Here is a 15,565-nt window from a genome sequence, read left to right on the forward strand (position 1 = left end):
TTGCCTTTAATTGTAGTCTAATTATTAACTAATCAGTACAAGGAGTAAGACACTCCACTTGTGACAGCTGGGACTTTTCTGACCCAGCAGAAAGTCATAAGCACATCAAACTTTACAGGTTTTTATTATTATCACACTGGAAGATTTTCTTACTTGTTGGGACAATCCTCTACTACATAATAGACAGAAAATACATAAGGCATGTATTTTAAATATATATACAGTAAAACCTTGGATTACGAGCATAATTCTTTCCGGAAGCATGCTTGTAATCCAAAGCACTCTTATATCAAAGCGAATTTCCCCATAAGAAATAATGGAAACTCAGATGATTCGTTCCACAACCATTTATTCATAAGTCCTTCAGTTTATAGTCCATATAAAAAGATTATAGCATTGCGATAGGTTATATAACCATAAAATGTCCATCCACAAATAGCCACTTCCACAAGGGGATAAGAAGCAAAATCCAGTAGGAGCTACAGAGTATCAAAGAGAAGAAAGGCGCCTCTAAGTGTAGCAATATGGTTCCATTTAATGAAGGTACAACATTTAGCAACTCACATGGTTGATGAATAAAACAGGCACATCTAAGTATGCAGGCATCCGGGGTAAAGCTGTCCACATGGACTATCTTCTGCACCGCCGGCTGCCAGTCTGTAATCCTGACCGGGAAGACCACCCTGCAGTAAAGCGATCTAAAAGCGAGGGGCAGCATGGAAGGGATGACGTAGATGGCGGTGCAGAGGATGGTCTATGTGGACAGCTTTAGCCTGGATGCCTGCATACTTAGATGTGCCTGTTCCAATCATTAACCATGTGAGTTGCTAAATGTTGTACCTTCATTACATGTAACCATATTGCTACACTTAGAGGCGCCTCTCTTCTCTTTTATACTCAGCTGTGACTTGAAGCTACTTGTATATCAAGACATCGCTTGTAAACCAAGTCAAAATTTATTTGAAAATTTTGCTTGTCTTGCGCGCTCTTAAACCAAGTTACTCTCAAACCAAGGTTTTACTGTATATATATAAATGATCACAGTTCAAAGGGGGATTAAGGTGATGCAACCTGATAAACAACTCTCAGGCTAAGGCTTAAACTTCACTGTGCCAGACCAGCAGTCTCTAGCTGCTTGTGTATAGACATCCAAATCACAACATGTCGGCAACAAGGCGAGTATAAAAGCTTCTTCTTTATTAATTCCAAGGAGTAAAATGTTCCATAGGGCAACCAACACTAACGCATTTCCGTCAAAAGATGACTTTACTCATAGCAGGTCACCACCTCATACTCAGGACCTAACTGATAGCTGTCAAATCACAATAACACTGACGTCTCCAATCACTACTCAGGCTGCATTCACATGTCAGCGTATTGATCGCGGGCAGAATCGCCGCGATTCCGCCCACGATCCGGAAATCATTGCAAATCGCGGGACGCATGTGCGTTGCCCGTGATTTGCAATAGCCCCCCAAACGCTGTGCGATGTTGCCGCGATTTCCGCCTGCCGAATCGCGGTAACATGTGCAAAAAAAATCACGGGACGCATTACGCCCAAAAAGTACAAGAGCTTCTTTGGAGCGTAATGCGTCCCGCGATTTTTTTTGCGCAATGTTACCGCGATTCGGCAGGCGGAAATCACGGCAACATCGCACAGCGTTTGGGGTGCTATTGCAAATCACGGGCACCACACAGGCGTACCGCGATTTGCAATGATTTCCGGATCGCGGGCGGGATCGCGGCGATTCTGCCCGCGATCAATACGCTGACATGTGAATGCAGCCTTAAGATCAGGAAACAAGCAGCATGGTACCCAATCATGTGATCACTATGTCAGCTTAGACATAGTTATCACATTCAAGCTATCAGGTTTGTTTACAAACAAACCTTAAGGCTCCGTTCACATGTCAGCGTATGGATCGCGGCGCGATTCCGCCCGCGATCCGGAGATTATTGCAAATCGCAGGACGCCTGTGCGTTGCCCGTGATTTGCAATAGCCCCCCAAACGCTGAGCGATGTTGCCGCGATATCCGCCTGACGAATCGCAGTAACATCGCGCAAAAAAAAAATCGCGGGACGCATTACGCCCAAAAAAGTACAAGAGCTTCTTTGAAGCGTATTGCGTCCCGCGATTTTTTTTGCGCGATGTTACCACGATTCGGCAGGCGGAAATCGCGGCAACATCGCTCAGCGTTTGGTAGGCAACACACAGGCGTCCCGCGATTTGCAATAATCTCCGGATCGCGGGCGGAATCGCGGCGATTCTGCCCGCAATCCATACGCTGACATGTGAATCCAGCCTTAAGTGATAATAAACCCCTACATATAGTAAGTCCTCAGGTGATACAGTGATTAATAAATAAAATCCTCCTACATAAGTTGTACCTGTTTATCTGCAGTATCTTTTCTCCACAGTCTTCTAGAGTACACCGTTAAGATGGTATTTCTCAGCTTCCAGGATGCAGAGGTGGGGATTTTATGCAACACACTGCGCAGCAAAGAGCTGAGTATAATCTGAGATCTGAGTGGAGGGTAAGGACATATAACCATTCTACACTGTCTCATTGGGAAATATGCACATCTAAGTTTGTCAATCACCTGGTATGTGCTGAAAGAGGGGTCCCAGGATTGCCTGGTGTCTAGACAAATTGTCAGAAATGACTCATCCACACTAAGTGCTGTGGACTGAGGCAGATACCGACTATATTAAAATATGATTTGTTCATTTTTCATTTCAGAGGTTGCAGAAAGCAGAGAACGGAGGGAGTAGACAGGATCCACAATAAATGCTATCGACTGAGGCAAGTACCTCATTACAGAGGTTTACAACTACTTTAAAGCTTCCAGGAGCCACACCAACTTGTTGATGGCAGTAACCTTTGCTTAATATTGTAAAGATGATATACCATTACAGTTGTGTGTGTGTGTGTGTGTGTGTATATATATAGTATATAGTATCTCACAAAAGTAGTACACCCCTTACATTTTTGTAAATATTTTATTATATCTTTTCATGTGACACTTTGCTACAATGTAAAGTAGTGAGTGTACAGTTTGTATAACAGTGTAAATTTGCTGTCTCCTCAAAATAACTCAATACACAGCCATTAAATTCTAAACCGCTGTCACACTGTTATACAAGCTGTACACTCACTACTTTACATTGTAGCAAAGTGTAATTTCTTCAGTGCTGTCACATGAAAAGATATAATAAAATATTTACAAAAATATGAGGAGTGTACTCACTTTTGTGAGATACTGTATAACGGAATTTTTGTAAAATCTTACCTGTAAAATTCCTTTCTCTGAGTCCTCTGACAGTCGCCGCCTCTTCATATTCGTCACATATGGGGGTATTAGACTTTGCTCCGAAGGAGTAGCTAGGCAACAGAATATGTTAACATTAAAGCTTTTAACATATCCCACCCTCAAGGGGTGGTCCCCTCAGTCAATACCCTCCTACTTCCTGCAACCATATCTCAGTTTTAGTGGAATAGCAGTAGAGTATACAACCAAACCCCAAAAGAGGGGCGGGGGCGGCGACTGTCTGAGGACTCAGAGAAAGGAATTTTACAGGTAAGATTTTACAAAAATTCAGTTTTCTCTTACGTCCTCCGACAGTCGCCGCCTCTTCATATTCGTCACATATGGGGACGTCCCAAAGCAGTGCAAACATGAGGGGTGGGAAACGCATCCGCGCCGAAAAGGCAACGCAGTCTCCGCATCAAAGAAAGGAACCTTACCAAAGGAAGGAAACCAGCTGGGCAACAGGAAAAACAAGTGCTCAACAGGAGCAACAACCCAGGAAAAGACAAATAACCAGGGGATAAAAAAACTTATCCCAACAGCCAGAGGTCCCCATAAGGGACCCTAGGGAATTGCCGCACTAAGAACCTTGCGGCCAAAGGAAGCATCCGCCGATGCCTGAACATCTACTTTGTAGAATTTTGTGAACGTGTGTACGGTCGACCAAGTCGCCGCCTTACACACCTGGGCTACAGAAGCCCCATGGCGACAGGCCCAAGACGTACTCAGAGATCTAGTAGAGTGCGCCTTCAGAGGCACAGGAGGAACCTTCCCCTGCAAGGCATAGGCCTGTTCAATGGTCTGCCTGATCCATTTGGCGATGGTAGAGGCCGAAGCCGCCATGCCCTTCCGAGGACCCTCTGGAAGAACAAACAAGGAGTCCGTCTTTCGAAAAGACTCAGTCGATTTAAGGTAAACCCTTATCGCCCGAACAACATCCAGAGAATGTAATCTCACCTCCTTTGGATGTTTAGGCTTCGCGCACAGCGAAGGCAAGACAATATCCTCATTAAGATGGAATTCCGAAACCCGTTTCGGAAGAAAAGAAGGATTAGGTCGCAAGACCACCTTGTCCAAATGAACAACCAGATACGGAGACTTGCAGGACAAAGCTGCCAGCTCCGACACTCTGCGAGCCGAAGTGATCGCCACCAAAAAGGCGACCTTTTTGGACAACATAGACAACGAGATCTCCCTGATCTGTTCAAAAGGAGCACGTTGCAACACAGACAGAACAAGATTCAAGTCCCAAGGGGGCAAAGGATCCCTCCTAGGAGGAACCAGATGCCGCACACCCTGAACAAAAGTGCCAACCAAGGAGTTGGAAGCCACGGGACGTTGAAACAGAACGGCCAGCGCAGACACCTGACCCTTTATCGTAGCCAGCGCCAAACGCTGATCGACACCCGTTTGAAGGAAAGACAGCACACGGGAAACCGAGTACGTGCGGGGTGAAAACCCCCTGGACTCACACCAGGCAAAATAGGCCTTCCAAGTACGGTAATAAACCTTCCCCGAGGAAGACTTCCTCGCGTTGATCATAGTATGAACGACCTCTGGAGAGAGACCCTTCTCCTTCAGGACCTCGGTCTCAACAGCCAGGCCGTCAAAGCCAGAGACTGTAAAGCAGGATGGTATATTGGTCCTTGAGACAGGAGATCGTCTCGAAGAGGCAGACGCCACGGGGCGTCGACCGCCAGATTCACGAGGTCTGCGTACCAGGACCGGCGAGGCCAGTCCGGTGCCACAAGAATCACCGTGCTGCGTTCCGAGTGTAACCTGCGAAGGAACCTGGACAGCAACTGAATCGGTGGAAACGCGTACATCAGCCTGTACTGATGCCACGGGGCCACTAACGCGTCCGACGCGTCTGCCCGAGGATCGCGCGTCCTTGCCACGAACCTTCTCACCTTGTTGTTGAGACGAGACGCGAACAGGTCCACATCTGGAAGACCCCACTTCGCGCACAACATCTGGAAGACAGCCGGGTGGAGAGACCATTCCCCCTGATCCAGGGTCTGGCGACTCAGATAGTCCGCCTGCCAGTTCTCCACCCCCGGAATGTGAACCGCCGTTATCGCCGGGACATGAGTCTCGGCCCAAGACAGAATGTCGGCCACTTCTCGAGCCGCTCGGGCACTCCTGGTGCCCCCTTGGTGGTTGTGATCACCGTCCACGAGACAGGACGAAACGACTTGCCCCCGGACACCATCGGGGACTGGAGCCACCACAGAAGGTCTCTTCTGGTGCGATGACTCAACGAGATTTGAAGATCCAGAGATTGAGGTCGCCCATCCCACCTGGACAGGAGACCCCGCGTGTGAAACTGGGCGAAGGGAATCGCCTCGAAGGCCGAGACCATCAATCCCAGACATCTCATGCACGTCCGCAGAGACGAGTGCGGAACGTCCCTGAGGGACCTGACTTCCTCCTGAAGAGTTCTGAGTTTGTCTTCCGGCAGGAGTCCAGAATCATTCCCAGGTAGGGAAGACGAACCGACGGACTCAGTGTCGACTTTGGAAAATTTATCGTCCAACCAAACTCCTGCAGAGTTTGCATCGTGACAGACAGGTCCTTCTCCAGACCCTGGCTGGTCGCAGACCGAACCAGAATGTCGTCCAGATACCCCAGGACAGAAATGCCCTGGGCCCTCAATAATGCCAGAACCGGTGCAAGCACCTTGGTGAAGACCCGCGGAGCCGAGGCGAGACCAAAAGGCAACGCCACGAACTGGTAGTGATCCTCCGCAACGGCAAATCGAAGGAACCTCTGGTGACCCTCGAAAATGGGGATGTGAAGATACGCATCCTTCAAATCGATGGAGGCCATGAATTCCCCCGGAACCAGGGAAGCCACCACCGACCGCAGGGATTCCATGCGGAACTTGCGAACCCGCACAGAGCTGTTCAGAGCCTTCAAGTCCAGAATTGGACGAACCTTGCCCTCCTTTCTGGGCACGGTGAACAGATTGGAATAAAACCCCCGAAATCTGTCCCGATGAGGCACCGGAACTACCACTCCCTGAGCCCTCAGGTCCCGCACCGCCAGGTGCAGGTCCCGCAAACGCTCTGGAGACAGTTGAAGATTTGAGGGAAAAAATCTGCTCTCCGGCCGAGAGAGAAACTCGATCTTGTAACCAGATCGAACGATCTCCTGAACCCATCTGTCCCGCACACGGGCCAACCAGGGCTGAAGAAAACCGAGCAAGCGTCCCCCCACCCCAAAACTGGGTGAGGGCGCCCCTTCAGGCCGTACTGTTATGGGCTGCAGATCCGGATTGACCGGACTTCTGTTTCCCAGACCAGGGCTTCTTCTGAGAGCCTTGACCTTTGAACGGCTTGCCCTTGTAGTGCGGCCGAAAGGCACGAAAGGACCCCTGAGGGGGCCGGAAATTAGCATGCTTCTTCCCAGAAGCCCCCTTAGCCTTGGGGAAATGGGGCAAGAGAGTGCTCTTACCCCCGGTGATCCCTTTGATCAACACATCCAAGGACTCCCCAAAAAGGCGAGACCCATCATAAGGTAGATTGGCTAAGGTCTTACGTGAGGACTGGTCCACCGACCAACATTTTAACCAAACCAGGCGGCGAGACAACACCGCCACGCTGTGCACACGTGCAGCCAACGGAACCAGGTCCAGGTCCGCATCACACAGATACATGACACCCTGGTGGATTTGATCCACCATATCCAGGGTCGCCGGCGAGGCCGAATCGGCCACTAGGACGCGCCTAAGCATCTGCGTCCAACTTGCGATCGCCTGGGCCGCCATGAGAGAAGCAAACAGAGCCTTAAGCATAGAACCCGTAACAGAATAAGTACGACGGGCAAGAGACTCCAATCTCCTATCCGTGGCATCACGGAACACAGGGGAATCCTCTGCAGGAATCGCAGTGGCTTTGTTTAAAACCGCAATTGCGTGATCCACTGGGGGAGGCACACACCACCTTTCATCAGTGGAAGGTGAGAAAGGATAACGCAGCTTGAATCTACTTGGTACAGCAAAAGGTTTGCGCAGATTGCGCCATTGTTCCTTAACAGCGCGCTGAAAATCATCATTGCAGGGAAAAACCTGCGGCGTCCTGCGTTTTCTCTGCGTCCCATAAGCCGCCAAGGCGGCGGGGGGACACACTTCATCCTGCAAACGCAGCGTTTGCTTTATGGAAGCAATCAACTCATCCATGATTGCAAGCTCTTCAGGCGAGCCAGGGGGAGAATTATCAACCCCCTCAACCTCAGCCTCCACCTCGGACCCCACTAGATCTAGGGAGGAGCGGGACCCCGATAAGGAGGCCCCCGCCATAACAGCCCCATCACCTTCACCCTCAGAATCAGAGGAAAGAGCAACTCTGGGCCTTTTAGTAGATTGAGCAGCCACCAGCATCTGTACCTGAGCAGCAAGGCCAGCCACAATAGTGGCTAAATCCCCCCCTGGGGGGGAAACAGCGGTCCCCTGGCTTTCCACCAAGGCGGTAGGAAATTTGCCCTCCTGAGAATCCATTGCCCCTGTAATGCCGGACAATAAAGGGTTAACTGCCCCTTTAAGCAAGCGCGGCAAGCGCAGCCCACCGCACCACACTCAAGCACAATGAGACCCCCACAGGGAATATGCAAACTGAACACAGGCAATGGATAGCAAGAACAGAAGGATAAAACCTGAGGAGACCCTCGCCGCTGCTGCTGCCTCGATCGGTGTTCCTGGAAAGAGGAAGTGATGCTGCCAGGGCGCTCTATGAAAGCCTATGGAGGCTACAAGAAAATGGCCGCCATGCATGTAAAACATGCGGCCGGAGCGAGTGTAGGCAAAATGGCGCCGTTTGGCGCCGAAACCGCCGCTCCACAGTGCAGTAAAGCACACATGACATCCCTGTATAAGAATACATGTCAGATCGCCGCAGCGATCGCTGTATATGCCCAAACATGCCAAAAAAAAACATGCCCCACAGCACACAGCTTCACACACTGACCAGGCTGACACACACAGTGTCACACAGCTCCCCCCCCCCCCTTGCAGCCCACAGCATGCAGCCGAGAGATAGGGAGACAAGCAGTGTGAATAGAGGCAGGTTACACAGTCCCAGACTGACACCCCCCCAGACAGACAGGTCCCCACATAAATACACTTACCTCACATGGCGTGGGGGACCCGCACAGGCGAACAAGCCGCTGCACATGAGGCAGGGAGAGTCGCATTCAAGACGCACAAAATGGGGGTTAAGAAACCGCACAGCGTCCAGTGAGGTAGCCACCTCACCAATCATCCCTGCACCTAACAGGGATGGGTCGTTCACTGTGCCAGGAGCGTTACCTGGCTGAACGCTCGATGGCAGGCTGGGAAGCCACTGACCCACGACCTGCGACCAGGGGGATCAGCCCGAGACCCAGCCCGCATGATCCTCTTCATCAGAAGAACTAACTAACGCTGACAAAAATAACAGCTAAGTAAAGGTAGAGAGAAAACTCAAACAAAATTTCAAAAAGAAGAAAGAGTCTGGGGCAGAAAGCCCCAGCACAGAGAAAGCCAGCCACTCCTGACAAGCTAGACATTAAAACTGAGATATGGTTGCAGGAAGTAGGAGGGTATTGACTGAGGGGACCACCCCTTGAGGGTGGGATATGTTAAAAGCTTTAATGTTAACATATTCTGTTGCCTAGCTACTCCTTCGGAGCAAAGTCTAATACCCCCATATGTGACGAATATGAAGAGGCGGCGACTGTCGGAGGACGTAAGAGAAATATATTTTTTGGCTCTAATACAGAGCATAGTAGTGTCCTTAAAAAATGTAAAAATTGTTTAGGTAGAAAAAAAGACAAAGAGCTACTGTCAAGCTGTAAAGGAAATTTGTACATCCTGTATATTATTGTATTATATTTTGTATGTATTGCATACTGCACTCATTGTGCACACAGTACTAATAATGTTTTCATTACGTTTGCATTCTTTCAAGTCCTGATTAGAATTAGCCTGCCTATGTTACGCCTCTTGTTACCATAAAAGTACAATTGTAATAATAATGTGATACCTATGTAATCATGTGTATAAAAACCTTCAATTGCGTCAAATAAAGCAGAACAGTTCTTTTGGAAAGATGTGAAGTGTATCTTTTTGTGTCTTCCCTACTGCAGTAGGTATTCATTTGGAACCACTAATCAATATGAGGATAGGAGTTGCCTATCTATAAAATGTCCTGAACAAAGCTAGCCAAAAAATGTTGACGCTGCTAAATTTGGGCTGGATATCCAGGGTTTCATGATGCATATAATAGCAGATATATACTGTAAGCATAACTAAATATGGACACACAGTTATACTTCAATTATTGCTCTCAAAGCAGCGCTCCACCTAACAGGGAAAGCTCCACTTGCTTGCTTCTCCCACCTCTGCCACATTTGGCACCTTTTCAGGGGGAGCGAGTACCTGTTTTTGACAGGTACTCGTTCCCACTGCAAGGTGACCTCACCGTGGCAAGGTCCTCCGGAAGTCCCCCCCCCCCTCCTTCCCCCGCCACCAGCCCATTTGCAAAGTGCAGCGCGATTCATGCATGCACAGTAAAGAACCGGCTGTGAAACCACAATGCTTCACTACCAGTTTTTCTTACAAGGAACGGCAAGGGCAGCACCCGAGAGCTGATTAAAAAACGGCTGTGGTGCTGACATCGCAGGATTTCAGGACAGGTAAGTGTCCTAATATTAAAAGTCAGCAGCTACGGTATTTGTAGCTGTTGACTTTTAATATTTTGGTGGGGGGTTGGAGCTCCCCTTTAAGACTTCTTGACCTATATGGGGTTATCCTTGCCATATAAAGTAGGCTGCATTATACCACTTACCGGCATTGTCTTCAGGTTCTCTCTGTTTGTATGATGTGGCTTGGAAGCCCCTCAACACATCGAGCTCCAGAGCAGTCCCCATTCAGACGATTGTGTGCTGACAAAGTGTAAATTGGAACCAAGAAAAATAATTAGATGACCTCTGATGGTGCCCTAATACCACGATAAAACCTGCAGTATGCAAACAGATGTAAAACTAAGTGAGTTACTTCACACACAGCACATCAGTTACATAAAAACATTCTTCATATATATTTCAGTTACTGCTAACAGCAAGTTTCCACTATCAAAACACTAATAGTGGCAGTTCACACACGTGCTCCATTCTGTGCAATGGGAAACGTTCTAATAGGAGCGACTCAAGTCGCTCCGACTTAGAAAAAGGTTCCTGCACTACTTTTGGCCGAAGTCGGAGCGACTTACATTGACTTCCATTATGTGAAGTCAGTGCAAGCCGCGCCGAAGTCGCGGTGTACAGCGACTTGTTCAAGTCACCCCGAAGTCGTGTCGCCATAGTGTGAACCGACTCAAAGGGGACTTTTTTTAAAGTGATATGTGCATCAGAGAAACACAAGGTTACTTGCAAGACTGCCTTCTCAAAATCCTAGATTCCAGACTCTGACTGGCTTCAGTATTCTTTGAGTCACAGCCTTAGCACGAGCATGGTGTAAATGAGTGTCAAAACATAGGTCCAGATCAGCAATTCAGACAGCATTACATTTCAAGCATCTGAACAATGGCCAGGAACTAGCATTCATAAAAGAGAGGTCAAACAAGTAAATTGTAGCCTCCATTATTCTTTCATGACATATCACCTAAATTTTTTGGCATTCGTGTAACACAGCAGCGAAGAGGGTGGGCTTTGAGCAAGTGGACCTTGTTCAGAGTTATGGTTTAGAGACTTCATTTTGTATTTGTTAAACAGTGAGTTTCCTTTTAAAGCTGTCTTTGCGTCAACTACATTCTCATGGGTATTCAATGTTCCAGGCATACAGCCAGCTGTGACCTTGCCCGCATAAAGTTGTATTCTGTCTCAGCCAGTTGAAACTTGATCTAACCTTATCTCTTAACAATACAAAAGCCTTTGTCAGCTACAGAATAAATTAGATCTTTGCATGCAGCCACTCGACATGTGTTCTCCCTTACAGCGATGGGCATCTTTTTTTTTTTTTTTATACAACACACAGTTTCCACTTTGACAGATTTATTGCACACTACACAAATACATCCATAGAAGGCTGAGGTTTCTGTGTTGATCGCACTCCCGAGCACAGTGACCAACCTGCCATGGACCGCTCTTGGTCTCTAGTTATGATCAGCAGCCAGTGGGATGGGCTCCTGATCAGGTGACCACTGTGACAGCCAATCAGGAAGTCCATCCCAACTCCAGGCATATAGGCCAACATAAAGAAATTCCAGGACTGAATGGGAAGTGGTTAACTTTGCAAGTCAATCATCTGCTTGTCCTCTATTTATAGATCATCCTTCATTCTTAGAAGCTATAGTATGGCTTCTATACATGGAGAAGCTGGGGGGGAAAGGGCAGGCATAGTCAAGCACGCTCGATGAGTGCCTATCACAGCTCCCTCAGTTTTATATACCTCTGCCAAACCAGAAGATTTTGGCCGGGGAGGATCAGAGGACAGCGTTTTCAAAGAAAGCAAAAGCAGAAGCAAGCAGCACATGCATGGGCCTATCAGCTGATGGAGCAGAGCTACCAAACTCTGGAAGGATCTGGAAATTACTGTCGGTATCCACACCACTGCATAATTAACAGCTGCCCCTGCCTCTCAGCGCATGGCTAAGAGCTGGAGCCAGCTGTGCCCACCCTGGTGCTCCAGAGAGCATTGGAGGAGAAGAGAGCAGTGAATAACACTCACTGCTCTCTACTTGGAGCACACCACAAATTGAGCAATCAGCAGTCATTTGATCAATCAGTTCTCCATTTTAGAATTGGTACATCTGCAGCATCACACTGATGCTGGAGCATTCAGGCAATTATGCTTACATACATATGCCTATGTATTTTTTTAATTCTATACTTCTCCTTTAAAGTGGTTCTAACTTCTAAACCTAAAATGTTGTTTTACCTTAATGCATTCCCTGCATTGTTAAAAATATTTTACCTCTTGCAGCCATTGGCTTCTGCTACGGTCAGTCAAATCCTATGAGCAGGGGGCAAGGCTGATCCACGCCCTGTGTCTTGGACGTGCACAGCCCGGCTCAGGAGCATACCAGCATGCCTGACCCCACAGCAAGCAGCTTGCTATAGGGGCAGACACAAAAAAGAGAGAGCCAAGACTGCCGGCAGAAGTGAAGGTTCAGTGACACTCTGTGCAATACCATTGCACAGACCTAATAAGTATAACATGCTTATAATTTTAATTAAAAAAAAAAGGTTTTCCCTTATAAACACTTCTACTACTGCCAGCCCTGATGAAGTGGATTTATCTACAAAATGCATTGCTTGCTATCTTCAAAATAGAAAACCAAGTACAGGCGGTCCCCGGGTTACAAACAAGATAGGGACTGTAGGTTTGTTCTCAAGTTGAATTTGTTTGTAAGTCGGAAAAAAGGTACACTTTTTAAGTTTAGCTCCAGTCAAAAGAATAGTTTTTACGTTTTTTGGATAGCATAGGGTAGTGTCAACACCCCTGTACCATTTGTTTTGCTGTCTGTACCCCTGTTCCGAATATTTCACCTCACTTTCTGTCCATGTGACAACTGGATTTTGAAAATGTTGGGTTGTTGTGGAAACAAGGACTGGTGATAAAGCTTCAGTGGAGATTCCTTTTCACATGAGAACTCTTACAGGAGTGAATTTCCCTTACTAGGGGGAGATTTCTCCTCACTTCCTGTTGTCTCCCTCCGTTTGTAAGTAGGAGTCGTTTGTAAGTCGGATGTTTGTAGCCCGGGGACTGCCTGTATAGAGCTAAGATATACATGTATATAAATATCTTTCTTTTCTGCAATACATTGTATTGAGCAACAAATTCCATTCTTTTAATTATTCTATGATGTGATTAAAGAGGTTGTAAACCCTTTTTTTTTTTTGTTTCACCCTGAAAGACAAACACATAATGAGCTAGTATGCATCGCATACTAGCTCATTATGAAATACTTACCTTAGAACGAGCCCCCGCCGTGCCGCCCGCTTACCTGTATGATGGGTGACATATCCAGTCGCCCGTCTTCTGGGATCGCGGCATCCGGCCATCTGATTGGCCGGAGCCGCGGTGACGTCACTCCCGCGCAGGAGCCGACGGTCACGGCACGGAGTTCTGAAGGAACGGCACCAGCGGCCGTTCCTTCATAGCGCATGCGCCAGTGACGTCACTGGCTGCATGTAAGGTAAATATCTCCTAAACGGTACATGTTTAGGAGATATTTACAGTACCTATAGGTAAGCCTTATCATAGGCTTACCTATAGGTACAACTTGCCGAGGAGGGTTTACTTCCTCTTTAAGGCTAAGTTTAGACATGCGGTTAGGAGGGGAGATGAGCAGTTGTGCCACATTTTTGCCACCATCCAACCCCTCCCTCCAAACTGCAATAGGCAGCGGGACAGGGTGTTTACATGCTGCGGTCAAGATGCTTTGCGCCCACAGCAAGGTTTACCCAACATGCAGCAATAGGTGGCCTTGCTGCCCACTACTCATTCTAGCGTGTTTGTCAGCAAAAACGGGGTTAAAACAGGCATTGCAGATGTGCTTCCTCCCCATCGGTCAGCAACCTCTGAAGAGCAATCTGAACAGGGTTCGGGCTTCAGAGGAAAGCGAGTGTATGTCTAGATCTACCTTAAAACATTTGGGGATATCTGATTATCTCTGTGTTGTAATTCTGAACAACGGGCTTAGAACAAACTTCAGCAAAAAGAAAATCTGCTACAAGTTCTAAATCTTCATTATGATGGGTCATACAAGAGAAAAGTACAATCAGTGATGTGCTTACAGGCTGGGGACCCCTGGAGTCCTAGTGAGTGGCTAGACTGACTATAAAGAAGGGATGTGAGTGTGATAAGCAATGTGCAGGGCGCTGTCCTATCATATCCATGCAGAGAACACACATACATGTCATGTGCTGTGTACAGCATCTCTCACCTGTACACATGTGCTGTTATACCGCATCAGGAGGCTTCCATGACACTGCCCTGGTGCATGACGGGAGGCAGTCATGTGACAGGAGGCGTGTCTGCCTACCAACAGGAAGCAGTGTGTGAATGCGTGGCTGCATTGCTTCTCGTCCCTTGTCCGTGTCAGTCCAGAGAGCAGAGGACGGGATGAACGGGGCAACACAGTCATTCTCCGTGTAGACTCACAGCAACGTCACCGTCGGTTCGAAGAACTACATTTCCCGGCATGAACCTGTGCCCAGAGAACGAGGAATGCTGGGAGGTGTAGTCATTACAGCCTATCAGACTGGCTTCAGCCCAGACAGGGCTTTTAATGAGAATCAGGCTTACTAGAATCACAGATAGAAAAACATCAGGGATTTATTTTTTCCAGCTCAGTTTTGTACACATTGAGGCCTGTTATTTTAAGCAGAACTGCTCTCTCTCAATCAATATTGACTATTAATAATCCTCATGCTGCTAGCATTAGCAAATAGGAAAGGATGTCATTTACTTGTCTTAGGCTGGGTTCACACATATGCAAATTGGATGCAAGTTTCGCCGCATCCAATTCACATGAACAAGCAAGTGTTACATAGGTTGAAAGAAGACATAAGTCCATCTGGTTCAACCAACATAAAAAAAAATAAATCATACAATCCTATACCCACAGTTGATCCAGAGGAAGGTGAAAAAACCGCAGCAAAGCATGATCCAATTGGCTACAGCAGGGGAAAAAATTCCTCGGATATTCCCTGGATCAACTTTACCTAAAAATGTTAGTATCTGATTATATTATGTACATTTAGGAAAAAATCCAGGCTTTTTTTTAAAACAATCCACTGAGCTGGCCAGAACCACCAATGGAGGGAGTCTATTCCACACTTTCACAGCTCTTACTGTGAAGAAACCTTTCCGTATTTGGAGATCTATTTTCCTCTATGTATAGAATGCCCCTTGTCCTCTGTGATGACCTTAAATTGAATAGTTCAACACCAAGTTCACTATATGGACTCATGTATTTATACATGTTGATCATACCCCCCCCCCTTAATCTCCTCTTCTCAAGAGAGAATAAATTCAGTTCCTCTAATCTTTCCTCATAGCTGAGCTCCTCCATGCCTTTTACCAGTTTGGTTGCCTTTCTCTGCACTTTCTCCAGTTCCCCGATATCCTTTTTAAGAACTGGTGCCCAAAACTAAAGTGCATATTCCAGATGAGGTCTTACTAATAAATTGTACAGGGGCAAAATTATATCTCTCTCTCTCTGGAGTCTATGCCTTGCTTAACCACTTACCGCAAAGTGACGTAGCCCTACG

At 47.3% G+C, this 15,565-nt stretch overlaps 1 protein-coding gene across 1 annotated transcript in view; it reads right to left on the reverse strand.

The window, feature by feature from the left end:
- Positions 1 to 14,354, reverse strand: part of TTC27 (tetratricopeptide repeat domain 27) — a 747,788-nt gene extending 733,434 nt beyond the window's left edge. Inside the window, exons 1-2 of the mRNA XM_082252288.1 lie at positions 14,236 to 14,354; positions 10,135 to 10,305 (exon numbers count right to left, since the gene is read on the reverse strand). Of these exons, the coding sequence (XP_082108414.1) occupies positions 10,135 to 10,216 (82 nt within the window). The 5' untranslated portion in view covers positions 10,217 to 10,305; positions 14,236 to 14,354. The remainder of the gene's footprint in view (positions 1 to 10,134; positions 10,306 to 14,235) is intronic.
- Between the last annotated feature and the right edge of the window lie 1,211 nt (positions 14,355 to 15,565).

This window comes from Pelophylax lessonae, assembly GCF_965119305.1.
Source record: "Pelophylax lessonae genome assembly, chromosome: 3".
Lineage (NCBI taxonomy): Eukaryota > Metazoa > Chordata > Amphibia > Anura > Ranidae > Pelophylax > Pelophylax lessonae.